The sequence below is a fragment of the Cucumis sativus genome, chromosome 6, assembly GCF_000004075.3.
Source record: "Cucumis sativus cultivar 9930 chromosome 6, Cucumber_9930_V3, whole genome shotgun sequence".
Taxonomy (NCBI): Eukaryota; Viridiplantae; Streptophyta; class Magnoliopsida; order Cucurbitales; family Cucurbitaceae; genus Cucumis; species Cucumis sativus.
Genome location: NC_026660.2, coordinates 17,427,108 through 17,448,536, shown reverse-complemented (window position 1 = coordinate 17,448,536; position 21,429 = coordinate 17,427,108). Strand labels below are relative to the sequence as shown.

Sequence of the window (21,429 nt, the reverse complement as noted above, 5' to 3'; positions counted from 1 at the left end):
ATGGGACGTCCAACCGCCAAGAAGCTTGTGCCACTCATCATCGCCATCGTGGTAAACATAGCCATCTTTTCAGCAGCGGTCTCGTCGTCGCCAGTACCTTCTCTAGCCAAACTCGGGTGTGAAAGTAAGTGTGGGGACGTGGAAATTCCATTTCCATTCGGGATGAGCGACAACTGTTATCTCAACATTAATTTCTCAATCACATGCAACCATACCCATTTCACGCCTGCAAAGCCATTTCTAATGAACAGCAACGTTGAAGTAACCAATATATCGCTACATGGCGAGCTCCACGTCTTGAACTACGTAGCTAGAGCTTGTTACTCAGAAGATGGTTCTGCTGATATCAAGAACAGACCCAGTATTAGGGTCCCCATGTTCACAATTTCCAACACCAAGAACAAGTTCACTGTCATCGGCTGCGATACTTACGCCTATATTTCCGGTGAACTTGACGGGGAATCCTACAGAAGTGGGTGCATGGCGTTGTGTGGAACCTTTCGTAAAAATATAAAAGATGGGTCATGCTGGAGTGGGTGTTGTCAGTTAGAGATTCCTAAAGGCCTACAAAAATTAGCGTTGGAAGTTGGAAGCTTCCATAATTATACTGAACCAGAAAATAAAAGCAACTTGAACTTGAGTCAATGTGGGTATGCTTTTGTAATCGAACAAAACATTTTTAATTTCAAAAAAAGTTATATCAATAACTACACGGAAGAGAAAGTCCCGCTTGTGCTTGATTGGAAGATAAAACATGAAAATTGTTCAACAGACAAATGCAAATGTGGACAAAAGAGTGAAAAGATACTTGAGGATGGATCTAAATATTATCGTTGTAAGTGTCCGAATGGTTATCACGGAAATCCTTATCTGGACGAAGGTTGTCAAGGTATAATTTTCATTATTGTTCTTTTATTTTTTAATAAAATAAATTATTTAGATTGTTATACAACTACATATTTAAATTTCACATAATTTCCTCTAGAAAAAGTGAAAAAGAAAATTGTAATTAAAAACTACTGCAATTTTAATTTGACCGGTTTAACAAGTTTTCTTTGCTCATTAATAAATGAAAGTTGTCTATTTTGCATTCAATAAACAATCGGTAAAACATATATGTCATATGAATTTGTTAATATTTTAGGCCGAATGGAGTTTGACCTTAAATTTCTTAAATGAACCAATTGTCATGTGGTATTAATTAAAATTTGTTGTCTATTTGCAAATATTTCATAAAAAGAAATAGTCTGCAACTCTCAACAACTTTTAAAATTTCATGTTTATCAGTAATATACATTTTATTTAGTCCATGGACCATTTTCATTTTATGGGTGTCCATGGGCATATGGCGCTTGTGTTAGATTGTGCTGTATGCATATGTATGTGCCATTTTTTCATTGAATTTGAAAAAAAAAAAAAAGAGTTGCTCAATTATCAATATTGCTCTAATTAATAAACTTTATTTTTATTAAAATTAAATGATTTTGAAGATTCTTATCCTATTAATTATCTTTTAACCACTTGCATTTAAGCTTAAATATTAAGAGAATATATAGCACAACCACAAAACCTAATTGCATATATAGTATAAAAAAAATCATTATGCAACCACCATTTTGGATCCCTCTTTCTAAATTTCACTCATTAAAAGATATCATCCAATACCATAGTTGCTATTAGTTGTTATCATCATAGCTATTATCAACGTTAAATTTCTATTTGTCACAATTACGAGTGTTTTTATGTCGAATTTTTCAAATTGAAAGCTAACATTTGATACAACTATTAGTAATAACAATTGATAGCTGCTAAGTTGTTGCCAGTGAAAACCTTTGAACTTGAGAAATCTATTGTCAATTGCCATCATTGATATCGACTATTAGTGATAGTTTCTATCAATAATAGCCACTACATGATTGATTTGATATTTTAAAACACTTTACCCGTCTACCACAATTTCAAATATTTTCTAGTTTTTGCAAATATTTTATGGTTGTTCTATATTTTAAGTTTATTTCTTAAATTGTGATATTTCCTATAATTTCATTAGATAAAATTGAATGGATGAAAGTTGGTGTGACATTTATGTTAGTCTAACCTTCAGTGAAATTGAAAGTTTAGATACATTGATACATAATTGGATATTCTTTTCATCAAACTTTTTCAGATACAAATGAATGCAAACTCGGAACCCATCAGTGTGTATCCAACGATATGTGTGAAAACGCACCAGAAGGAACCTATACCTGCTATTGTCCTGAGAATTATGAAGGAGATGGAAAAGAGGGGGGAACAGGTTGCAGAAAAAAACATTCCAACTCCAAGTTCATTAAAATTGCCACTGGTGAGAGCCTAGGTTTTATTTCCAAATCTATATATGCACATTCTTACTAAAAAAACAGAACAAAAATATCATATGATGTCTAATATTGAAATAAAATGCAGGAACTGGAGTTGGAATCACAGTTTTGCTAATTGCTATTTCTTGGTTATACTTGGGTTACAAGAAGTGGAAGTTCATCCAACGGAAAGAAGAGTTTTTCAAGAAAAATGGAGGCACCATGCTTCAACAACACCTTTCTCAGTGGCAATCACCTACTGATACAGTTAGAATTTTCAGCCAAGAGGAGTTGGAGAAAGCTACAAACAAGTTCAATGAAAGCACGGTGGTAGGAAAAGGCGGCTACGGCACCGTTCACAAAGGAGTCTTAGACGATGGTTCGGTTATAGCCATTAAGAAATCACAATTACTTGACCAATCTCAAACTTCCCAATTCATCAACGAAGTCATTGTTCTGTCCCAAGTCAACCACCGTAACGTGGTCAAGCTCTTAGGGTGTTGTTTAGAAACACAAGTTCCATTGTTGGTGTATGAGTTCATCACCAATGGCACACTCTTTGATCACATCCATGATCGGACTAAGTACTCTAATCATATACCTTGGGAAGCTCGCTTGAGAATAGCTTCAGAAACTGCAGGGGTCATTTCGTATTTGCACTCTTCAGCTTCTACCCCAGTTATCCACAGGGATATCAAATCCACTAACATACTTTTGGACCATAATTTCACTGCAAAGGTGTCGGATTTCGGTGCCTCCAAGTTGGTTCCAATGGATCAAACTCAATTATCCACCATGGTGCAAGGGACTCTTGGGTATTTGGATCCTGAATACTTGTTGAAAAGTGAGTTGACGGAGAAGAGCGATGTGTACAGCTTTGGAATAGTGCTTCTAGAGCTTATAACTGGAAAGAAGGCAGTGTGTTTTGATGGGCCAGAGGCGGAGAGGAATCTAGCAATGTATGTTCTTTGTGCAATGAAAGAAGATCGTTTAGCAGAAGTTGTGGATAAGGAAATGGTGATGGATGAAGGAAAGTTGAATCAAATAAAAGAAGTATCAAAGATAGCGAAAGAGTGTGTGAGAGTAAGAGGGGAGGAGCGACCCAACATGAAAGAGGTGGCTATGGAGTTAGAGGGACTAAAAGTGATGCAGGTTCAACATTCATGGATTAAAAACAATTTATCCAACTCAGAAGAGATGATAAGTTTATTGGGTGAAACTTCAAACTCCACCCAATTTCTTGTCAGCAGCCGTATGAATTCTACGAGCAATAGTATAACGACTGACATTTTGACTGCACATGTCCCAGATGCAAGATGATCGATGCGCTGTTTCCGTTAGAATGGAGAGATGGATTGTTCTATAAATTATTCGCCAGTATTTGTTCGAATAGTTTTCGTTACTCTAAATTCCATATTATCTTTATTAGATACGGAATATTGTGTAGTTTGCACCTCCATACTTAGTTTTGGAAGTGGTTATCTCTGTTGTAAAAAAAATAATTATCATTTTTACTTATGCAAACTGAATTGAACTTAAATTGGGGATTCAATTTTTCACACTTAACCTTCCATTTTAGATAACTAAATCATAAAATTGTGGAGGTGAACCTCTCAATAATTTATATATAATTTTTGTCTTTGTCTTCGGTTCAATGTATACTAAGAACCAAAAGACTTTGTGGTTCAAATACTACAACTAACAATTAGTAGTATTATGGCACACAACAAACCAAGCTTAACTATGACATTATAAAACTTGAGTGCAATGAAGCAAATAGTGAATGCTTCAACCGTTCAAATCTAATTAATTAAAATTATCTATGGTGATTCCAAAATATAATTGGTTCAAAAACTTGAATTCAAGTACGATTAATTAATTGTTTATAGGAACGCTTCTTTATCAATGATAAAAATGTATATCTATCAAAATGATAGATCACTATAGTGTAGTTAAGAAGTAACTGTAGTCTGTGAATGTTTTTAAGGTAACGATCATCTTCTTCTACTGTGCTATGTATTCAGTTTTCCTGTAATATCTTTTATTTGTATCATAACAACAACAAAAAGAAGAGGAAATATATGTTGTTGTCTAAGGAAGCATCATTTGTTGCTTTCTTCATCATTCTTCTTCCTCCTCCTCCACCTTTTTCTTTTTCCTCTTTTCCATTCTTTTCTTTTCTTAGAAAAATTATCTATATCTACTTTTAGGGCCGGCTTAGAAATAGTGTGTTAAATTTCAGTTCTAAACGTTAAAAATTATATTATGTTATTTAGTAAATTCATACTAAATTCTTGCTATTTAACTACAATAACCGAAGTAGACATTTTATTTGAATAACTTTTATATTAATGTTTAATATAATTATATTTTTTAAATGAATATTTAATATCAACCTAATTATTTATAGAATAAATATTTTATAAATGTACATCCTTTAAATTGAAAACAAATCTAATTAATATAAAATAGTTGATTCTATAATTTTTAATGAAAAGTTTGGGTTGATTCAATTGTTTAATTAATATACATAGTTTAGCAACTTTGTGTAATCCCAAAGGCTCTACTTGTATGTGTGTGAATGGATTTCAAAACAGGTGCAATATAATTATATGAATATTTCAAATTGTATAATTTTTTATTTGAAAAAAAAGTCTTCACATGCAAAATGTTTCAAGAATAAACAAATTCTTTATGCTTAAAAACTGTCAAACAAAAACGCCCTCTTATTCTTGACACTGGATTACTTGACGCGTAAAAAGCGTGAAGTAATCTCATATACTTTTACCTGTCAAGTATGATTATACTTTACGCTTAAAAACTCTCAAGTACATCTCTTTATATTTGGTACATGATCTTGAACCAAATATAAAAAATTTGTTTTTTTTAAAAAAATTCAAACTGTTATTCAGTTGTTTACATCGACCAATACAAAATATCATGAAAAAATTATTGGAATATTTGAAAAAAATCATTGGGATATTGGATAGCCAAATATAAATGATCGTATACAAAAATAGCTAAATTTAAACGATCGTGTACCAAAGAATCTTAAAAAATCGTTTAGATTTGTTTGCCCAAATTTAAAAGATCGTGTACCCAATATAAACAAACGTGTCAAATCTAAACAATCATGTACCAAAAAATCTTTGAAAAAAAAAATCGTTGAGATTTGATTATCTAAATTAAATTTAAACGATCGTGTACCAAAACTTTTTAAAATTAAAAAAAAAAATCCGTTTAGATTTCACTACTCAAATTTAAACAACCGTATACCAAATCTAAATAATTGTGTACCAAAAAATCTTAAAAAATGATCGTGTACCCAAATTTGAACCATTGAATCTAAATGATCGTTTAACTAACGTGTACCAAAGAATCTTGAAACAAAAATTATTTAGATTTTAGCTAAACAATCAAATCTAAATGATCATGTAGAAAAGAATACTCAAATCCAAACGATTGTTTACCAAATATATTATGAGTATTGGGTGTCAATTACGATCGTTTACTAAATATAAACTATCGTAAATATTTTACATGTGTTGGGTGTCAATTAATCACATAAATTTTTTTATATTTTTTATTGTGAGACCGTTGACTTTTTTCGTTTTTAAAATTGTTCTATTTTTTATTGTTAAATATTTTACGGCTTTGTTATAATTTTTAAAAGACCCCTCCAAAATTTTATTTCAATAAATTTTAATAGAAATCAATATAATTGCAACTAAACAAATTTGAAATCAATTTTGATGGATAAAACTTTTATTATTCACTGAATTTGTTTACACAATTTTTTTTTTCCAAATATGTTTTATTGATTTGCAACAAAACAAACTCAAAACAATTTTGTTTTACTTAATTTTATTTTTTTAAGAATTTGTTAGGGAGGACAATAACATCATGGCTTTAAATAATGTTTATCAAGCAATTAATTTTTATCTTTTCATTAGAACTCATTTGGATTCACTTAAGAAAAAAAATATTTTTCAAATAAATTCCATATTTAAACTTGTTTAGATAAAATTGTTTAAAATGGACTTTAAGAACTATTTTGGAGGATTATCAAATACTTTAATTCTCCTTGTAAAGATTTAATTTTAAAATTAAACATTTTAAAATGTATTCTAATATTTCTAGATTTTGTAATAATTTTGTCCTTGTATTTTTACTAATGCTCTCCCACTTTTTGTCCTTGGCATTAACTCTATTTAACTAATTATTAAGGAGAACAGTATTTAAATATAGCAAAGTGGATAAAATATTTACATTTTATGGCAATCTAAGTATAGTTAGTTTTTGGAAAGCTGTATTGGGTGGCACTATGAGAATATGTTTTAGAAATAATTGCACAGACCTTTTCAATTTTGCAAATGAAGTTTGATCATTCACATGTCTAGTAATCTTAGCAGACTTCATTCCAAAAAAAATTTGTTATGATCAACCCGATGAAGTTTTAAAAGTCATTGTATGTTATGTTGTCAACGTGACAGGAAGGTGAAAGCGTGCCTTCAAGCTCACTAGAAGAAGATGGAGTATCAAAAGACCTGTTGACGTTCAATGTAGATGATATGTTATCACTTTTTCAATATACTAAGAGCATCCTTATTGATACATTGTTTTATTCATAAGCATCAACTTCAAGTGCTCTGACCTTTTTATTGTATTTCATAGGCTTTTCATACGAGAATATGTTGTTGGGATCAAAACTTCATAACAGTCCCTTGTATGTTTCAAGATACGTTCAAGAACAAAGGGTTTATCAGATTTAATAGTATTTTTCTAATCAAATTCTTTTTTAAAAAAAAAAAATAGTTGGTTACCCAAGTTTCGTTTGGAATATATACACATTCCAAAACACAAAAATGAGTACGTGTAAACGATTAGTTTAGCCACGTCAGAATATTATCCAGAAGTAATGAAAGGATGTACCGGGATGATGACGTGTGACAACGTTCAGACCCTCAACCAATCAAAAACGAGGTAGCCTCACATTATTTTGAAAAATTGAAAATATTAGAAAAGAAGGGGAATATTTGTGGAGGAAGATGTGTAGACTCAGATTTTGTCCACATGAACCTCCGTTTCTTCACATCCGTGAGAGACGACAATGGTTCGTTCGGATTCTGAAAGATGAAGCTGAAGAAGAGGACCCGTAAGTTGTTATGCGTCTTCCATGGCCTTGCATTGTGTTCGTTACTCTTTTTCACCGTCGCCAGCCAAACCCAACTTCAAATTAGTTCAAAGGAACAACCCTGCTCTTCTTTTTTCTTCATTCTCTACCACTCCGGCTTCTTACAACACTCTCGTCTCCGAGGTACCATTTTTCTTTCACTTTCCTCCTTTCCATTTGTTTCTGTTTTATTTTGGCTATGGCATTACCGCATTTTATGTTATTCGAGACTCTTCAAGTTTGGTAGGTTGAAGTTGCGAGTTCAATTGAAAGGGATCTTTGTGGGTGAAGGAATTTATTTGATGCTTAGAAATTTCCCCTATTTGATTCTGATATGCATTGTTGTCCTTAGAGTTTAAAGGATTCTGTTGTTGATTATTGGTTGGGTCTCATCCAGATTGCTAGTTAAATTTGACTGAAGAAACTAATTTCTAAAATTTGTGTGTTTTCCTTTTGATTATAAGTTTTGGGATGCACTCAATTGTTTAAATTTCTCAATGATGAACTTGTAATGTGTTGATGGATTTTCAGTAAGCAATGCACGTTATAATGCACGTTATAAGTTCGGCAGTTAAGTCAATATTGTAAAGCATCCAAATAGAAAATCATCTGGTTATTTATTTTCTTGGTCCCTTCAAATATTGAATTAAGTTCAGATTCAAACCTTTCTTGGATGGTTTGAACAATTATTGGTTCAAAGCATCCAAAAAGTAAAAAGGGTTTTGTCTATTCTTTCTGTCAAATTTGAATTAACTCTGTCTTATGATCCATGGATCTTTGTCAGGCTGTTAGGATATTGGTTCCTCCAGCAAGATTTGAAGCTTCCAAATTAAAAGTTGTGTTCAGTAGAGAAGTGACCAAGTCTGCAGGAATTATCCCGAGAACATATATTCTATCACATTGTGACTTTACTGCTAATCTCACCTTAACCATCTCTGACGTTATCAACCTTGATCAGGTACAAATTTGTTGCTACTTCACTGTTTGAATAGAACAACACATCGATTAATTTTTGGGTCTGTGAATGTACATGTATAGTTGAGAGGGTGGTACAACAAGGATGATGTGGTTGCTGAGTGGAAGAAAGTAAAGGATGAAATGTGTCTTCATGTGCATTGCTATGTGAGCGGTCCGAGTTCTTTGCTCGATGTTGCTGCAGAGTTTAGATACCACATATTCTCCAAAGAATTGCCTCTTGTAAGTTTATCTTCTATTGCCGCCTCTCCATTCTAATGTAACCGTTATCCTGATCGTGTCTATTTTTTGAAAAAGTTTGACATGGAACATCTGTACTCCAAATTTCCATAAAACAGAAGATAGAGAATTTTCTATCATTGTTTAAATTTGTCTACATTCAGAGTCTTAAATAAATAGAACCCCTTAGCTGTTATAGAAATGCCAGAGGCCTATAATGATGGTAGTGACATAGTACAGCAATAGTTAAGATTGTTATAAGATTAAAAGCCCCTCTTCTTGTGAAACCAGGTGCTTGAATCTGTTCTGTATGGAGATTCAATTCTGTTTGGGGAGAACCCTGAGCTCCTAGATTCCTTGGTCAGAGTATATTTTCATTCTAGTTCACCAAAATACAATCGACTCGAATGCTGGGGGCCACTCAAGGATGCTGTACTGGTAAACTTGATAACATGTTAACAAGAAATGCATTGAATACTTGATCTTAGTCAACTTGATATCTGTCTCTTGTCAATCGTTTTTTTTTTTTTTTTTTGTTATCATTTTTCAGGGGAGGCATCATCATATGCAAGGACTCCTAAGCGGAAGCAAGGATGTGTCCCCTTCTAAAAAGTTAAGAAGCCCCAAATCAATCTTTCAAGCTCTCTTTGCTTTCCTTCTCTGAACTGCATTGCATAAACTGGTAAATTGTTATAATGTTAATCTTCAAGAAATAGCTATCTTCCATTTAACGCAATTCTTTTGTGGAAGGAGCAAAAGGGTACTCTTGTTTTGTTGAATGTATGAGTAACTCTTTGCTAAGGGTGGGAGATACTTCTGTGGGTCAGTTTATTCTTTGACAAAAAAGAAATGCATATTTGTTTCTGCAAATTCTTGTGTAAATGAGAACAATTCCTTGAAAACTGTTTGGTGGCTAATCTGCTTGCATCTTTGTTTCCCTAACCTTTCACATTTTTCGAAATTTAAATTTAAATTCCTTTGTGTTCCAGCTGGTTCTCCTTTAAACCTTTGATTTATGTTAATAGATCTACAATTAGTTAGAAGGTTAAATAAAATTGCAAATCAGTGGCTAGCAATACTTAATTATATTAACAACTTAGGAGGTCCAAGTTTCCATCCTCCAACCTAGATATTGTAGGGAAAAAAAGCATTGAGTTAATGATCTCTGGCCCTAATATAAATTATATATTTGAATTTTTGTTTTTGGTTCCTACACTTTAAATTTATACACATTTCTTTAATTTGTTACCTACTTTCAAAATTTATGCCGAGTTTTAGAAACTTAAAAAGTTATGAAATTTGATAATGAATCTAAATGGTTACTTGGGATTTTAAAATAGCTTTTGAAATTTTTTTATGGCAACCATGTTAAATTTAACATGAGTTATTTTAGATAAAGTTGGAACGTGACACTCATTCAAAATAGTTTTTGATAAAATATGTTTAAGAAATAAGTTGATTTAAGAGAAACATTTGAAACTAACTTCTAAAAAAATGTTTTTTTCTACAGTTTAATGTTAAACTCTCTCATTGTATAATTTGTAGGGTTTACATAATGATATCAAAATAGAAGATTTACTTTGGATAAATGGTAAATTTAAATTTAAATCGATAGAATAATAAAATTGAAAAATATGGAGAGAAAAAAGTTGTTACAACAATGTTTTAAACGTCCGTATTATGTAAAAAACTTGCATCTCAAATACAATTATTCTACAAACCATAATTAACTCAAACTCTAAAAAATACAAGGATTGCATCTATCTCCCAATTTTTTCCTATGAACACAATCAAATCAATTTGATGCCTACCAAAATCCTGATTTTTTCTCAAAAGTCGAAAATCACCACCATCAAAGCTTCGTCCCCTTCAAACCTTTAAAGTCTTCTAGCAATTGCAGAAATGATTGGAGCTTCTAGCTCCATTTCCTTCAAACTCTCCAAAGTCTTCATACATTCGATGCAAAGCAAAGGGTTTTCTTCTTCCTGAGTAGCTTCTTCATCAAAACATAATTTGCGCTGCCACCAAAATAGAATTTTTTAAAATAAAAATTATTAATAAACGTAATTTGGGTTGAAATCAATTAACGCTTATCAAAATCCTAATTTTTTCCAAAAAGTTGAAAATCATCACCATCAAAGCTCCTTTAAACCTTCAAAGTCCTCCGACAGTTGCAATAACGAGCAATAACAATTGGAGCTTCCAACTTTGTTCCCTTCAACCCTTCAAAGTCTTCATACATTAGGCGCAAAGCAAAGGATTTTCTTCTTGCCAAGTAGCTTCTTCATCAAAAAGTAATTTGCACTGCCACCAAAAAAGAATTCTTTTTAAAATAAAAAGCCTGAAATGAATCTAATCTAAAATGTAATTTCAAATTGTTATTAAAATTATATATTATGTATTATTTAATAATAATTACTTATATTGTTAATAAAGTTTTTAAAATATAACCAAGGTAGAAAATTTTGTAGATATATTTGACACTATTATAGGAGAGGTTAGTGCAATCTTTACCAAATTTGAAGGTTGCACTGTGTTTGTAAAACGTGTGATATCTTGCATCATTTTATAGTCATTCAAATACATTGTAATAACTTGGGGTTACCAATAGGTAATCTAGCATGCAATAGTAAATAAAAAAAACTGCATATTTGGAGATTACGAAATAGTATTACTATTTATTGTAGCAACACTTTTTATGAGTATGAGAAAGTAAGTTCCCCATTCGCTAATCATTTATTTTTTATCTTCTAAAATTTAAATATATTTTCTCCTCATTTGTTATAATGTTTTGCGTATTATTTGTGTGGTTGTTGAATTCTTAGTAGAATTCCAAAACACAAAAGCAAAAATTTAAAAGTTGTTTTCTAGTTTTCAAGTTTTGGCTTGGTTGTTTAAACAACTGGTAAAAGTATATAACAAAAATTGTCTATATAGTAAAAAATCTAGACTTTTGAAAAATTGATTGTTAGAAAACGGTAGATATCATATATACAAATGGTGTATGTGAAAAAATGTCATACTTTGATATAAAAGTTTCCATAGAGTAAATACAATATAATATAAAAACCAAAGAACAGTAGAGAAGACTCTTGTGGTATCTACGGCTTGGAATTGACAAAATGATCAAGAATCAAAGGAGAATTTCAAAATTCAAGTAAGTGTTCTTGAATTTACATTTCTAAAAATTTTAATTTCATGTTAAATTAGATGAAATTGTGTTTCATTATGATTCTCTTCCATTGTCATGCCCGTACTTTTATCAGTTTTCTCGTTCGCGTTCACTCAACGATTGTGAATGATCGTGTAACTCGATACTAAATGATCATTCACTCTAAATTAAACAATAGTTTATTATGTCTACACGAACCTTTAGTAAATGTTCCACGTTTGTGTATTTTAAAATCTATACGATTGTGAAGACTTCATTAGATGACGAGTAATATTAAAAGGAAAAAACAACTTCACATATGAGACTTACAGTTTTGATTGTTTGGCTCTGAAGTCCGATCTAAGCAAATACGAGGATAAAAAGAATTTTCATTTGAACGTCTGATAAAGAACGATTAGAGAAGAACTTGAAGAGTAGAGAATGAGAATGAATTCAATATGTGAGAGTGACTTTTCTTATCTCATTATTGATACAATCTAAGATCATTTCATGTTTATGGCAAAATGTTGGTTGAGAATAAATGTTTTGTCAGACATAAAAGAAAAGAAACGTAAAGTTGAGTTGAAGACTAGAATAGAGAAGGATAAAAATGTCCATGGCAATTAGTAATAAAGTTTTCATATATGGGTCAGTCATGTAAAATGTTTTAGTCTCTAAGTTAGTTTGGGAAAATTTTCAAATGTTACCAAACTTTTTTTCTTTTTTTAATAAAAGACTAAATTAACATTTTTTATCATCCTTTGATTTGTGCCAAAATTGTTGTGTTTAAATGGCTCTGAGTTTCAAGATCGGGTCCCTGACGTTTATATGTTTCATAATTAGAATATTTATTAACAAATTTCAAACTTTCAAGCTTAATTAAAAAGTTAGATTGAAATTTTAATAGTCTAGAGATGCAATATAAACTTGGTTTAAATATCAAGAACTAAAAGTATTAGTGTTGAAACCAAATGACCAAACAAAAACTAAATTCATATTTGATGAAGAAAGACAAAATTACATATATTTTGTAAAATAAAATGCTTGAAAACAGAGATGCAGATATGTTTTAACGTTTTTTCTGTTGGGAGCAATCAAAAGGTTGGTTTTAATATTTGAAGGTTTATAGAGATTGGCCAATTAAATGTGAAATAATACTATGTAAAATGGTCTCACCTGAATAGCAATAATATTGATGAATTTTTATATGGCATTTGATCTCTATAATTCAGACTTGTATACAGTGCTCAGCGACTCAAGAATTTTATCTATTGAGCTAAATAAACTGATAGCAAAGCTTCTCTATATCTTTGGGTCCCTTTCATTTAGAGAGAAACACAGTCATAGATTGTCATATCCATCAAATTTTAAAATCCAAATTTATAAAATTAAGCTTTTTATAGTAACAACCGTAAGACAATGTATTAATATGCATATCAATGGCTCACTCTAACACCCATCCAAACAATATGAACAAATTCTAACACCTAATTCCTTACAAAATGAATGATTCATAAATATACAAACTCGTCAGGGAACCCCACGATCACCTGCCAAGGACGACGACGATGACAAAAAAAAAAAAAAGGAAAAGAAAACAAGGTCAGACTTCACTACTCGGTTCTCAGAATGGTCGGTTGGATTTTGAGGAAGATGACTTGGCCTTGGCAAAGTCCACCAGATCTTTGAAAAGGGCCTCTTCATGCTCCGCGGATCTGGTTGGGGTAGGACTGAGTGAAAGATTCTTGGTATTCCCCACCATGTTGTCATAAGAACTATAATCGTTGCTCAGATGGGGCTGACTGCCTCCTGTACCAGCTTTTTGTTGCTCAAAATATTGTTGTCTTTGATTATACCGGGAGGGTGGGGGAGGGAGGCCGCTAGGAGATTGAGCATCCCGAGGTGTTGTGAGGAGTGGATTAGTGGGCATGCTTCTTGGAGGTGGTTCGTCAAACAAAGGTTGTCTAGTGTAGAAAGGTGAAGAAGTTGATGGTGGCTCTACTATCCTTGGAGACCCTTCAGGCTTGTACACATCACCGCTAAGATGATCGATCATTTCCACAACAGCCGTCGTCTTTGATGAGGGTGAAGGAAGTGGACTTACTCGAGATGATTGGCCATTTGCCAATTTCCTGTCCCTCTCATAAATGTGATCCCTCGTTGGCCTGCAAAAATCATATATAACAGTTTCAGCAATATTCTACTAAGATCGGATCAAAATAACAGGGATTAGTTACGGTTACCTTCGAGATAACGGTGTAGAGTCATCTTCGGACCCATCATCCTCAGGGTTGATATACGGAACCGATGGAACAGGAGGTTCTGTTCTTCTAGCTTCCATCGTAAATGTTCCTTTCGCAATGTCATCATGGTAGCTGAGTACACGCTGCAGACTGTCATTCAATACCAATCCTTGACATAGCAATTCCTCATCTCTGAAATGAGAGCAAACAGCACAAGTCAGATATTAAGCCTGCAGTAAAAGATAAAGCTGCCATGATATTTCTTACGTCGTCTCATTCACAAGTATCACAACACGGCTGTGGTAGGAACGGCATTGATCAACAAGATCACCAATCACTTCTTGCTTCAAAGCCTGCCATTTGTCAACATGAACAAATCAAAATGTTGAATGAAAAAGAGGATATATTGTGCATTATGTCTCATTTCACCAACTGATAACAAGTAAAATAATACAATGTTCAGCAGCAGCTATGGTTGAAAGGAACATCTGCCTTTATCTAACCCCTCCCACCGTTCCAGATTCAAAATCAATGGTAAGATAACGATGTTTATAAACATCCGAGTTTCTTCAAATTCTTTAAGTTCTCTCTTTTTCAACCTGAAGAGTTATGTCGAGGAATACCTCTGGAGTCTTAGGGTCCAACGCACCAAGCATTTCCAATAAAACATCTCCCAGTCCCTGTGCATTTTGAATTTCTGGCAAGCTGTTTTAAGTCAAATTACAATAATCAGAGTCAAATCCAGAGAGGCAATGGCAAATAGAAATAAACTACGAGACTTGAGGAAGAAGAAGAAAGTAGACGACAAGTTGGATCGAAACTCATGATGAAGGCACGCAAATTACTGAGAACACAAAATAGCCCCTTGCTTTTCCAAAAGGTAGAGTCAGCCAAACAGGAATTAAAACTTACCTTAAACCAGAAGAATCAGACTGGAGAGAAGCCTGAACAGCAAGATCATTATAAGCTGAAACAGGGTCTTCAATGACTGGCTGTATCTGAGGTGGACTAAAGAATTGCTCAACGTTCTCTTCTCTTGGTGGAAATCGAAATCCAGCATTCTGTATTAAACAAAACAATGAGAGAACTGCAAAAATATCTCTCAAAACACTGTCAAAGGTTTAAAAAAATATATATCAAGGTAAAAAAACAAACTCGCCTTCAAGTCATTGTAGGCTACATAGTACTGTGGATACTTTCCCTCGGAACCACCACCAAATGCTGCTTGCCATGCATCTACCAAGGCTAATATTTTTTCCCGTACGGTTGAGTCGGGCTGCTAAATTTGAATAAAAGGAAACACATTAAACCATTTGTCCTACTGTCCTGTCAAGATTTGCAACAACCAAAGCAAACCAAACAACAAAGGTTGAGATTCATGCCGAGTTTAGTAAATACCTTCTTCTTTACAATTTTAACCATTTCATGCAGGATATTACGATCTACAATCAGCTTAAAAACAGTATCGCCACAATTTTTGCTCAGAGCCTCCAATGCCTGGATCAGTAGTGTTAAAGAAAATTAAAAGAAACACATAGCACGGTTACAGTGTTAACTTTTGCGAGTGTTAACTATTGCGAGTGTTAACTTTTGCGTGCGTACGCACATATATATATTAACTTTTATTTTTTTAAAAATAGCATATTTACAATTAACTTTAGGCAATAGGCTGCTACAAAAAGCATAGCACAACCCAGAAATCTAATATTGTTGTTTATGGGTTTATGCTAACGACTAAACATTCAATAGAGATAGAAAGACTAAGCAGACTCACATAGAGTGCTAGAAGTTGTATTTTAGGATTTTTGCTCGTGAGACGCTTCTTGAGTATCTTCAATGCATCTTTCGCTTGCCTATAATTTCCCATTAAAAAACAAAGTAAACCTTTGAGGGCACAACAAAGAATAGGTATTCAGTTGAATTTTTTTTATAAATGGTTGGTTGCATTCTGTTTCAATAGCAGCAACTATGAGATGAGTCCAAGAAGTCAAATGAAAAACAAAATATTTAACCAACAAAAACCTGCTTTCATTTGTTCACCAAGGGCGGTGTAAAAAACTCATATATGTTAATCTCAAAATAAACGTTAAAATTCATGGAAAAGATTAAATAGGAGGAAACATCCAATAAGGGGGAAGTAGAGACTTTAAAAAGTCAGCAGTTACAAACAGAAACTTTGGAATTACCGAGGATCCATGTTAATAATATCACAGAGCTCAATATTTATGGCCCAATCAGGAGCGATAAGCACATCATTTGTTGCTCTCTCAGCGCAAGCAGCAGCATTGGTAGACATATTCATATGAATCTTTATAAGCTCTTCTCTCCTTGATCTCCTGAGAAACACAGTCTAACAGGATTTATAAAATTCAGCAACAAAAGTGACCTTAAGAAGTGAAGTAAAGAAAGCCATATCGTGGAAGAGAAGTCTATCAGAAATCATTGCCATCAATGGTTCCCCCTTTATACCTTTAAAAAAGTAGCAACTCTAAAAAGGGGCAAAAAAGAAGAAAAAAAAATCAAGTGATTATGCAAATGAATCACAACTACGATTAACACGAGGAGAATCACCAACAAATTCCTCGCAAATAAACAAGAACCCCATATCTAATCTTTCTCAATAAAGAACAGAAAAAGAAGAAGACGAATGAGAGCCAAACAACAGATTACTCAAGTGGGTAGAGCACATAAAAATCATAGCATAAACAATAATGAAAACCCTTTGGCTATAGAGACATAACGAAGCAACCCATAAAGCAGAAAAACAAAAGCAAAAGCAAATTTACCCACAATCTAAAAAGTTAACGCCAAGATCAACAAAAGAAATAGATGGAAGATAAAAAAAGAAAAAAAAAAAAAAGTTGGGTCAGGGAGAAAATGAAGCATACCTGCCTAGGAACAAGAGGGGAATGACTAATGTGCAGCCAAAAGTAAGGAGAAGTGTGTGTGTTGTTCCTTTTCGCTTTTCTTGGTTAAGGGGTTGCTTGTTCGATTAGTTTCAGACCCTTCTCTTTTTCAGGGCCGACTTGGAATTTTCTTAGAGACCCACTAAGAAAGAAAAGAATGAAAGAATGGGGAAAAATAGGAAACCCCGCGTTAAAACGCACATCGAAGTCCCCGTGACAGATGAAATTCCATAAATTTCATTAACCCCGTCTGCCAAATGGCGACAAAGGAAGCTAAAAGAGAAGGGTTCAGTAAACTAAAACTGGAAATACGAAAGCAGTATAGATAGTATCGCCCCCACAGAGTCACGACTCATCACAAGACACAGTGTTTTACCATTTCTTTTTCTTTTGGGTGTCTGGGTTTGACTTTATCGAAGTGTTAAGCGAAGGAGACTTTTAAAGAAGGGCTGATGAGATTTCGACCGTAAAACCGCGTTTTTCGTGCTGGACTAAAACTACCGGCCATGGGGTCCCACTTGGTTTACGAGTCCACGACGTGAAATGCCTTGTTCACAACGTCAACTCCAAACCTAAACTGGGCCGACGGGCAAGATCTTTAATCAACTCATAACCCCATTTTCTGATGCATATATTCGGCCCAAAACTAACTGACCCAGCAAAATCTAAACCTGTGGCCTCTGAGGAACACACATTTTAAATTTGAATTTGAATCGAGAGAGGAAATATTTGAGTAAAGTGGAATTTATCCGTTGAGGTATATCTACTGGACTATAATTTGAACTTACGTCTGCCCTAAGTTAATATCCAAGTCTCCAAAATATTGTTAAAATGTTGACGTTGATGATGATTATTTATAGAAAAATAATACGCCATTTTACTTATTAATAATATTCTTTTAAATTTTTTGGAAACCTCCAATTCGAAAATTGTTTTAGAAAAAAATATTTTAATAAAAGACAAAATAATTTCTTTTTGTTCACTATATAATATAAATTTTATTTCAATTTAATTTAAATGTGAGATTGTGAATTTGAAAATACAACTATGTGTCATAACTTTTTTAAATAAAATTTCAAAAGCAAAGAAAACGACACCTTTTTTTTTCGTTTTTTAAAATATCTTATTTATTATTTTTGAATAAGTAAAAACAAAAATGAATAACTAATCAACTGTTACTTTTCTTTTTCTTATTTTTTTGGTAAAACCTTTAAAACCTTAAACTTTACAAATAAAATAAAGTCATGGCTTAACCAATAAGATTTTTGTATTCATTTTTTTTTTTTTTTGAAAAAAGAATTTAAAGTTTTTGAATTGTGTATTAATATATATAGAATTAAAAAAAAAGGGGTTAATTTGATAATTCTAAATTTGCAAAGTATGATAGTCCATGTGAACAACAAACCTATAATATAGGATAATCAAACTCAATTACCAAGAAAAACTTGATTTGATATCCTTTAGATTAAACAAATCTAACAACTTATATTTGTTTTATATAGCAAAAGTCTGGGTGGGAGATGATATGCATCAGTGATCCACTTATCCTAATCAACGACCTGAAACCTAACAAAAGTATTTAAACCCAAATGTCCATTAATACATTTCTGTTCACAATATCTTGTAATAATGATTTGAAGTGACATCATAGCATAAAGAAAATTCAAATATATAATTTTTTTTAAAAAAAATAATAATATTATTGCTACATATATAAATGTTTTGAATTTCATTGCAATGTTGGTAACTATTTAAAATATATATTATTATTTAAAAGTCCACCCAAATGAAGCCAAGAACTTCAATTTTCGGGACGTTGCGATCATTAATAAGTTTTTGGCGGGCCATGTTGCCCATGTTTGCATTCATTCTTTTTTGTATAAATATTATCACTATATTAATTAATTAATTAATTAAAAAATACTATACCATTTGTCAAAAAATACACAAATCCAGGCTTCCCATCTTTCTGCCTCTTCAAACCATTCCTTTTCCTTGTCTTCAAGAAAATATCAATTTATTCCTATAAGATTTGTATCTTTAAAATTTCAAGTTAATAATGGTGTCGTAAATCAATTCCATTATGGCTTAACATAGCTAATATGTAAAATACATGTTAGCCATGTACAACACTTAATTTGAACCTCTAAAATTGAACAACGTTCTAACTATGATATGATGTTTTAGAAATTGATAGTATCAAATCATGGGCAAAATGAATATTGGAAAAGTGGGGAGAAAAAAGAACCAGCAAATTCCTGGTTAACAATATATATATATATATATAGATGAAGAAAGAGAGGATAAAGACAAGGAATCTTAAGAAAAGAAAAAAAATAAAAGAAAAAATATAAACAAGCTTAGCTGCAAAATTCAGCTGTGATTTAGTGGGAATTATACCAAAACATTATTCAAAGGAGATTACATATTAAGTATATATAAGATTCATTTCATTTGAATACTCCGTCTCCGATGAAGCTGTTGTTTTACTCTCGATCTTTACTTCTCATTGGACTAATACAAAACCAGCAACTTCCTTGCGATTCAGAGTTCCTGTTCATCAAATCCATATCAGAATCAAACAAACAAAGTCAAAACTCTTTAATTATTGCCCTCTATTTGCCTAATTGCTATTCATCATCATAACTCATTCATCATATAAAGCCAAAAAGAAAAACAAGTAAGATTACAAATCCAACATTCAGATTGTTATAAAAAATTCCAACAAACAAACAATTATTGGCTGACATTTCAATTCGAAATTGGGTTTTTAAAATTTGGGCTCATCAATTCAATTCATCTAAATTTGTTTGATTTTACCTGCTGTTGCTTCTTTCGCTGCTAGTACTATTACTACTACCGCTACTCGTCATACTTCCACCGGAGATACTACCGTCGTTTTCACCGCCCGATACCGACGATCTCTTCCTCCACCAATCTTTATCCACCGGCGGTGGCTTAGGCGAAACTCTCGAGCTACCACTCAATCCAGAATCAGTTCTAAGATTATTCTTCTTTTTGGCCGAAACTTGCCCAAAAGGCAGTGGGAAGAACATTTTGAGATAAAACCCACCGCTATCGACGCTTCTACTTCTGGTAACAAGTGCCCTAGTTTCACCTCTGTTTTTGCTAGGGTCTCTTCGGAAGGAAGTTTCAGAGCTGGAATCGTCTCTTGTAAGCGAAGCAACATCACCATCTTGTTGGCGCTTCGAATTAGTCAAGTGATGTTCAACAAGATCTTTGAGGGAGAGCTCGTAAGATGATTCGGGCATATTACGAACCATCTCCATGAGCTCCTGTTGGCCTCTGGCTATGGCTTGGGTTCGGGAAGTTGGGGAAAGGCTACGATTACGATGGCGGTGGTGAAATTGGGGGGTGGTTCGAGAATTGGAAGCCCAAAGGGTGGGTGAAGAAACGCCTGATTCGGATTGAGAGTCATCGTCGATTGCAGCAGCACTGTCCCAGCCTCTGAAAATGATGCAATCTTCGGAGTTGTGTTCTGGAGATTTATAATAGGAATCGGGTTTTGGTGGTAATTTGGTGTTGATATCGCCCATGGGGTTTGGATTTTGGTGTGGGAAATGTGGAGGAAAGAATTTTGGGGGAGAGAGGAGGAAATGGTAGGAAATGGGGTTTGTTTGTGGTGGGTTTGAAGCCAGAGAGGAGAGAGGTGGGTATAGAGGAGAGAGGAGAGGGAGATATTTGTAATTTTGGCATCAAGTTTTTTCCTTTTTTTTATTTCTTCTTTTTTCTTTTTAAATCTTATTTGGTATGGCTCCTGTGCGTGTCTATTTCACGGTAACATGGACTAGTTACCGTCGGTTACGTTGTAAAGTTAAGGTACCTTGGATAAATAACAAACATCATCCCACCCTTACTCTTCACAAAAGCATCTTCTTTATTATCACTTTTTTTTTTTTTTTGTTATTATAATTAATTTGGGGAATTTAACCCTAAATATAATGTAAAGATGAGAATTACACAAATAGTTTAGATTTGGTTCCCACCAATTTTCACTGGAAGAAATGTGAGTGACATGAGGCAACCGTTTTTGTGGCTTCTTTGAGACTTTTTTATTTATTTTAATTAACCAACAATTGTTGTAATAATTAATGTAAATTAAACCATGAGATGGATTTGTAGTCATTGTTGCTAACCTAGAAGAGTTGTTACAGTCCTAAATTCAGGACAAATTGATATAAATTCAGTGTACATTCGCTTTTTCTTATCCCCTACCTCTTATTAATTTTTCATAATTGTTTTGATTTTGATATGAGCACTTCACATATGTAAAAAGAGTATTCCTATTCTACTAGTACGGTAAGATATATAATGTATAATTAAAATGTTGTTCAAATCGTGGTTACAATGTTATTTTAGAGGTTCAAATAATAAATCAATCCTAAAACAGAAACTAGTAATC

At 32.9% G+C, this 21,429-nt stretch overlaps 4 protein-coding genes across 7 annotated transcripts; 2 read left to right on the top strand and 2 right to left on the bottom strand.

The window, feature by feature from the left end:
• LOC101205932 (wall-associated receptor kinase 2) lies at positions 1–3,659 on the top strand. The gene is made up of 4 exons (XM_011660138.2): positions 1–660; positions 773–889; positions 2,168–2,324; positions 2,446–3,659. The coding sequence occupies exons 1-4, from the start codon at positions 1–3 to the stop codon at positions 3,657–3,659; spliced, it is 2,148 nt and encodes a 715-aa protein (XP_011658440.2).
• Positions 3,660–7,362: 3,703 nt separating this feature from the next.
• On the top strand, positions 7,363–9,648 carry LOC101219336 (magnesium dechelatase SGRL, chloroplastic). Its single transcript, XM_004144204.3, has 5 exons — positions 7,363–7,656; positions 8,297–8,470; positions 8,551–8,709; positions 8,998–9,144; positions 9,257–9,648. The coding sequence occupies exons 1-5, from the start codon at positions 7,516–7,518 to the stop codon at positions 9,368–9,370; spliced, it is 735 nt and encodes a 244-aa protein (XP_004144252.1). The 5' UTR covers positions 7,363–7,515; the 3' UTR covers positions 9,371–9,648.
• Positions 9,649–13,211: 3,563 nt separating this feature from the next.
• On the bottom strand, positions 13,212–17,412 carry LOC101219096 (TOM1-like protein 4). Of its 4 annotated transcripts, none has more exons than XM_011659022.2 (10): positions 16,989–17,412; positions 16,287–16,450; positions 15,875–15,953; positions 15,499–15,597; positions 15,260–15,379; positions 15,013–15,161; positions 14,724–14,805; positions 14,368–14,453; positions 14,101–14,292; positions 13,212–14,022 (listed from the first exon to the last, which is right to left on the bottom strand). In XM_011659022.2, the coding sequence occupies exons 2-10, from the start codon at positions 16,400–16,402 to the stop codon at positions 13,482–13,484; spliced, it is 1,464 nt and encodes a 487-aa protein (XP_011657324.1). In that variant the 5' UTR covers positions 16,403–16,450; positions 16,989–17,412; the 3' UTR covers positions 13,212–13,481. The 4 variants fall into 4 exon arrangements, with proteins under 4 accessions (XP_011657324.1, XP_011657325.1, XP_031743523.1 ...); XM_011659023.2 differs by having other exon boundaries at positions 16,287–16,436; XM_031887663.1 differs by lacking the exon at positions 16,989–17,412 and adding an exon at positions 16,570–16,922 and having other exon boundaries at positions 16,287–16,436.
• Positions 17,413–19,240: 1,828 nt separating this feature from the next.
• LOC101219576 lies at positions 19,241–20,686 on the bottom strand. Its single transcript, XM_004144205.3, has 2 exons — positions 19,827–20,686; positions 19,241–19,559 (listed from the first exon to the last, which is right to left on the bottom strand). Exons 1-2 carry the CDS (start codon positions 20,561–20,563, stop codon positions 19,493–19,495), a joined length of 804 nt encoding a protein of 267 aa, XP_004144253.1. The 5' UTR covers positions 20,564–20,686; the 3' UTR covers positions 19,241–19,492.
• Between the last annotated feature and the right edge of the window lie 743 nt (positions 20,687–21,429).

Coding starts and splice junctions, on each gene's coding strand:
- LOC101205932 (XM_011660138.2), top strand. CDS start 1: ATGGGACGTCCAACCGCCAAGAAGCTTGTGCCACTCATCATCGCCATC. Junction 661..772: donor GTCAATGTGGGTATGCTTTT/GTAATCGAACAA, acceptor ATTGTTCAACAG/ACAAATGCAAATGTGGACAA. Junction 890..2,167: donor TCTGGACGAAGGTTGTCAAG/GTATAATTTTCA, acceptor AAACTTTTTCAG/ATACAAATGAATGCAAACTC.
- LOC101219096 (XM_011659022.2), bottom strand. CDS start 16,402: ATGAATATGTCTACCAATGCTGCTGCTTGCGCTGAGAGAGCAACAAAT. Junction 14,806..15,012: donor TCTGATTCTTCTGGTTTAAG/GTAAGTTTTAAT, acceptor GACTTAAAACAG/CTTGCCAGAAATTCAAAATG. Junction 14,023..14,100: donor TCTACACCGTTATCTCGAAG/GTAACCGTAACT, acceptor TGATTTTTGCAG/GCCAACGAGGGATCACATTT.
- LOC101219336 (XM_004144204.3), top strand. CDS start 7,516: ATGGCCTTGCATTGTGTTCGTTACTCTTTTTCACCGTCGCCAGCCAAA. Junction 8,471..8,550: donor ACGTTATCAACCTTGATCAG/GTACAAATTTGT, acceptor GTACATGTATAG/TTGAGAGGGTGGTACAACAA. Junction 8,710..8,997: donor TCTCCAAAGAATTGCCTCTT/GTAAGTTTATCT, acceptor TTGTGAAACCAG/GTGCTTGAATCTGTTCTGTA.
- LOC101219576 (XM_004144205.3), bottom strand. CDS start 20,563: ATGGGCGATATCAACACCAAATTACCACCAAAACCCGATTCCTATTAT. Junction 19,560..19,826: donor AGCGAAAGAAGCAACAGCAG/GTAAAATCAAAC, acceptor TTTGATGAACAG/GAACTCTGAATCGCAAGGAA.